This window comes from Alligator sinensis, unplaced genomic scaffold (genome assembly GCF_000455745.1).
Source record: "Alligator sinensis unplaced genomic scaffold, ASM45574v1 scaffold21_1, whole genome shotgun sequence".
Lineage (NCBI taxonomy): Eukaryota > Metazoa > Chordata > Crocodylia > Alligatoridae > Alligator > Alligator sinensis.
Genome location: NW_005842445.1, coordinates 495,309 through 500,870, shown reverse-complemented (window position 1 = coordinate 500,870; position 5,562 = coordinate 495,309). Strand labels below are relative to the sequence as shown.

Sequence of the window (5,562 nt, the reverse complement as noted above, 5' to 3'; positions counted from 1 at the left end):
ACCGCTCCGCGCCGGGGGAGGGAAGACGGGCCTGCGCCTGCCTCGGGCTGGGGCTCGGGGCCCTGCATTGCTGCTCGCCCCACTGCGGGGTCGCGGCCCCCGGCCCCGCCGCCTTCCGCTGGGCCCGGGGCGTCGCCTGTTGACAGTCTAGTTGCAATGGGAAGCGATTGTGACGTAACAGCGGCGGTGGTGAGAGCAGTGCAAGTCATTCCAACCCTAGGGAAGACGGGCCTGCGCCTGCCTCGGGCTGGGGCTCGGGGCCCTGCATTGCTGCTCGCCCCACTGCGGGGTCGCGGCCCCCGGCCCCGCCGCCTTCCGCTGGGCCCGGGGCGTCGCCTGTTGACAGTCTAGTTGCAATGGGAAGCGATTGTGACGTAACAGCGGCGGTGGTGAGAGCAGTGCAAGTCATTCCAACCCTAGCAGGAATAATAGATACTAAATAATTAATACTATTACTAATAAATAAATGATTAGCAGTAGGATTAGTTATCAATAATTTATAATAGTAGAAGGAATGGTAATGATAATCAGGGATCCCAGTTTTCTCTGATTTAAAAAAATCTGCAATGTTTTGGTTAAAAAAAAAAAAAAGTAACCCCAAATCCACATTTTCCCATGATCAAAATCAAACACCACTATATATCTAGGTACTATAGATAGATAGAGAGAGAATAGATCTTTCTCACTCTAGATATACATGTGTGTGTATATATCTCTGTGTATATGTATATATACACGAGAGAGAGAGCTATGTATTAGTGATGTTTCATTTTAATCACGGAAAAATGTGGATTTTGGGTTACTTGGTTTAACCCCAAAATTGGGGATATTTTTTGATCAGAGAAAACCTGGATCCCTGGTGATGATGATTGTAATAAAAATAGTAGTAATGATAACAGTAATAGTGGTAGGAATAGTAGTGATAATCATTGTAATAAGTAGAGCCGTAGTAATAAGTAATAGTGATAAATGTAATGCTACTAAGGAATACTATCAACAATAACATTATCACTGTTGTTCTTTTAGATTTATGTCCCAGTCTATCTCAAAAGGCTCAGAGCAGCTTATAGGATATGGTCAACAGCAGCAGTGGATACCCCAAGGCTACAAAACTTCACCCCACCCTTGTCACCCTTAAGAGCAAGCCCACTGGGCAAATTTCTGCCCCCCCCTTCCATTCACATTTAGGTGTATGGGCTCTGTGCTGTCACCTGGACAGTTTCGGCCCTCTCTCTCGTGTTTAATGCTTGCTGCACCTTGTTAAAAATGGCCTCCGGAATTTGCAGCTGCGAAATGGAGGGACCCAGGTCTCCAAAACGCCAGCTGAGCCAAGAAGTGTGTGTGTGGGGGGGCTTTACCAGCCCAGAGTACTCCTGGTTTTTCCCCTTTCCTCCCTTCTCCCTCCCCTGCTTGCCACCCACATCTCCTTACCGAAGAGTTTGCAGCATACTTGGCCTGTGTATTACGCTCGCTTCAGTTGGTGCTCAAGCTGCTTTTCACGAGGGTGTTCTGCCTTGTGCATTTTTATTAATCCTCATCTCATCGATTGCTTTTCCTCTAACCCATTTTTTTTCCTCCCTGCACACATTTGTCTCAAAATCTAAAGGCATCTAGCTGATCAAACCTGGCACCCTGGCTGAGAATCGCTGCTTTAAATGGAAGGAAGGAGCTGTGGTTTGAGGATGCAGGACTTTGAAACTCAAGTTGGCCAGGCCTGTGGAGGAGCTTGGTTGTTACATAATCTGGAACAGGCAGTGCCCAAAGATGGGGGTTGGGGGAGAGGCTGTACTGTGCTAGACTGTATAGAGAGGCAGTACTGCCAGTCGGAGAAGGCAGGGTGGAAAGCATGCAACATACTCGTAAAGTGACTGGAGACATGGCAGGCACGTGGCTTAAGTCTGGTGCTGTCCTAGCATACAGGGGTGCTGTGGCAGAGCAGTTAAGGTGCCTTGATATGGCTCCAGAGGTGGGAGCTTGCACCCAGCTGCAAGTGAGTACCTAGTCACCCTTGCACTCACTTGGGCTGGACAGTGGCTGAATATGATGCTGCCACATCACTTGCCGCTGCATTTCATTTCAACCATGCTAAACCAGTAGGCTGTCTGGCTTAGGGAGACACTTCATCATGATGCTCCCTCTCCATCAATGTACAGCTTCTGAGATGCTCTTCTGCTTTCAGGTCCCCTTCACTAGCACTCAAAGTAATCTCTCCTCAACTGCCCTTTACCCATAGCTTTTCCTTAACTTTTATTGGCTATTTTTAACTATTCACAGTTGCCCTTTCACGTGGCTCGCCGAAGCAGTTTTCTCCTCACATCTGGTAGTGCTTGTGACCCCAATTTATCAAGCACTGAACATTTATTTCATTGCAGTCCCCTCCCTAGCATTGATATATGACTTTTCGTGGGGAGGTAGAGGGTCAGAAACCCTGCAATATCAAGTTTTACAGCCTCGGAACCTGGAGTAGTGACTCTATAAAACTCAGCTTTCAGATTAAAAATAAAAATTTCTGTAGCTTCCAGCCGTTTATAGTCATGCAAAGAAGTTTGCGAAGATGACCTCAGCAAGCAAACAAAATGCCACTAAATTCAATCTCTTTCTTTTCTGAAATTCATGGTTTTGGGAGGCCCAACTCATGGTTTTTGAATAGTGATAATTTCAGTTGCTGAATTGATGGCTGCCCTATATAAGTAGTTTGCTTTATTTCTTTCTTAACTAACTGACTGGTTCAGAAAGATGTGCTATGCCAGATATGGACAATCACTTTGACCTCATTGTCATCACAAGGTCTCAAGCTGTCTCACAGCAGATAAGCCTCCTGTAATGCTTTCTGTACTATCTTCCACTGCTGAGAACAAGCCTTTTCCCCTCTCATTTTACAGATTGTGTCTGGAATCAAGTATATCCTGGATGTTGAGCTTGGCCGGACCACCTGTACAAAGTCAGCAACTGATCTTCAGAGCTGTGCATTCCATAAAGAACCAGCAATGGCAAAGGTATGTTTATAAAAATGGTTGGGAGCTGCCCAGGTCTTTACGAAACTGTACACTAAAAATACTGTCTGGGGTATTGTTCGCATCCTGTATAATAGAATTAGCCCCATGTTGGAATAAACCCCCTGAAAGCATTGTACTCTGTGTACACTTCTGCGTTTTTCTGCTGCTTATAAGCACTTTGCTTTTTAAAATTAGTTGCTTATTAGCATCCAAATATTAAATCATAGTTGTGTGTGTGAGTTTTTGCTCCAACCAGCTGTTAGAATTAACAAGTAAAAATACAAAGTACAGAAAACATGCAGATTTTTTTTTGATGGGATTCTGCATGGGTTTATTTTTTTACTTGGCTCTTGAGGCTTTGTTGCCTCTTGTTAGAATCCAAAGTGGTCTGTCTGATGTTTGTTTGTTTGTTTATTTATTTATTTATTTATTTGAATGTTGAAAACTTGTGGTATTGTGGTGGTGGTGTTATTATCATCTGTATGCCACACATGGGAATAAAAGGCCCTATTCTAATGGGCCTGTCTCTATTGGGCAGGACACATCAAGGGTGGGGGAAGAAGGAAGTGCTCTTCTTTGTCATTGTATGATGGAGAACTGAGGAACAGACAGCCCACACCCACTGATTTCAGTGGGAATTGGGTGCTTAAATAGGTCTTTGGAGATCAGGACTTCATGCTAAGTGACTTGCCTGAGGGCATACAGGGGGTCTATGGCAGAGCCAAGATCTTAACATCAGATGCTCTGGGTCTCCATTCTGTACCCAGACCCCAAAGTCCTTTTCTGGTCAGTTCAGTTTGTTCAATGGCACTTTTTAATAAACTTGATGTAGAAACTGATAAATAAACCATTGCCATTGGCCACTTTGTAAGGAAGGAGTGGATAACTGACAATGGGGAGCAGGTGTTTTCACAGAAGCCCCAGTTCCTAGCACAGGCATGATCAAATTCAGTGGGGAGCTTTGATTCTAGATTGATTCCTTAATGGTTTGGCTAGCTTTTGGAACTCCACCACCAAGCACACACATCCCTGGTTGAATCAGAATCCAGCTTCCTTTTAACAGGACAGCATCCTCAGCATTAATAGCTTGCTTTATGCTGAAGGGGCTGGAATATCAGATGGGCCTGGGCGCACACCTGTATTTGTGAATGCTCAAAGTAGCTGTAACACTATATGCAAATGATGACTATTTGCCTGAATCCAAGATGTCTGCAAATTGAAGATGACCTCCCAATAATCATAGTCTATACACGGAAAATTAAAAAAAAAATGTTATAATTTTCCATATATAGAATCTGCTTATTAGGGGATTGTCTTTTAAATTTGTCCCTCCCACTGTAGTGGTGGGGAAAGCACAGGTTGGGAGGCAGGCGACCTGATTTTCCTGGCCCCTCCTACCCTGTGCTTGCCCCTCTGCTGCCTATTTTGACCCTCTCTTTCCCCCTGACCGCTCCAGTACCTTCTCCCTCTCATTTTCTTAAACTCATGTCCCTCCCTCCCTTCTAACCAGGGAATAGCTAGGGGTGCAATGCCTGTCTTTGAATATGATGGGAATAGTTGGCAGCTAAGTCCTGTAGAAGTCTATATTAACAAAAGACAAATGTTATCCCACAATATTTTTCTTGCAAACTGGAAATGCTCTGAAGAGCCATATTTTTCACTTCTGTAATATATGCTGGTGATAAACAAAAAGTGATAGACAATGCATGTGTAGATTTTGAAACATTCAGTGATTCTGACTATTTTAAACTGACTGCTTTTATTTTCTTTTTCTCTACTCAGCACGTCACTTGCAACTTCGTAGTGTTATCTGTTCCGTGGCTAAACCAAATTAGCTTACTGAAAAATAACTGCCAATAAGCATCAGTTTGTTCCAGGAGACATCAGCAACTGCTTGTTGGTTTGGGCTGTTGTTTCTTTTTTTCCTTCTTCAGTAAAAGAGCAATAATATGAATTCCCTCTTGTGATGGACTTGCATACATTGCTATTAACTCAAATACTTATAAGTATGCTTGTACTATGCAAGTAAAAATATATAGCTTTCCTTCTGAAGCACAATATAATCTGAATGTAATTTTCCCCTGATATTACATTTTTTGGAACATCTATTTTCATGCTTCTTTTCCCTGCCAAATAAAACAGTAGTCTTAATCCACAACAGCAGAGATTTTTCCCATGTTTTTCCTTGTTTAATGGTGACTGCTCTAAGAATTAAAAATTGTAATTCCTCAATGCTGGAGTGGGAAGTCACTTTGTGTGTGTGTGTGTGTGTGTACGCGCTGTAAACTTATGGAAGAATATATTGTTAACAGAAGGGAGGATCTGCTAGTATAGCCTGGACTAGGGGTGGACAATTATTTTGGCTGGAGGGCCACTTTATGAGTTTGTCGTCTTGTAGACCACATCTCTCTTCCTCTCTTCTCACTCCCCGCCCCAACTCTCCCCACAGTATAGCATACCCCAATCCACAACCTTCTGGCCCCATCTGCTTCTTACACCAGCCCATGTGCCAGGTGGGCACTGGCATCAGCTGTGGACACTCCCAGCTGTGGATGCTGCTGGCAAG

At 44.0% G+C, this 5,562-nt stretch overlaps 1 protein-coding gene across 1 annotated transcript in view; it reads left to right on the top strand.

The window, feature by feature from the left end:
• Positions 1 to 5,228, top strand: part of LOC102379946 (cystatin-SN-like) — a 31,271-nt gene extending 26,043 nt beyond the window's left edge. The window contains exons 3-4 of the mRNA XM_025212116.1: positions 2,883 to 2,996; positions 4,779 to 5,228. Coding sequence (XP_025067901.1) covers positions 2,883 to 2,996; positions 4,779 to 4,856 — 192 coding nt within the window. The 3' untranslated portion in view covers positions 4,857 to 5,228. The remainder of the gene's footprint in view (positions 1 to 2,882; positions 2,997 to 4,778) is intronic.
• The last annotated feature ends 334 nt before the right edge of the window (positions 5,229 to 5,562 follow it).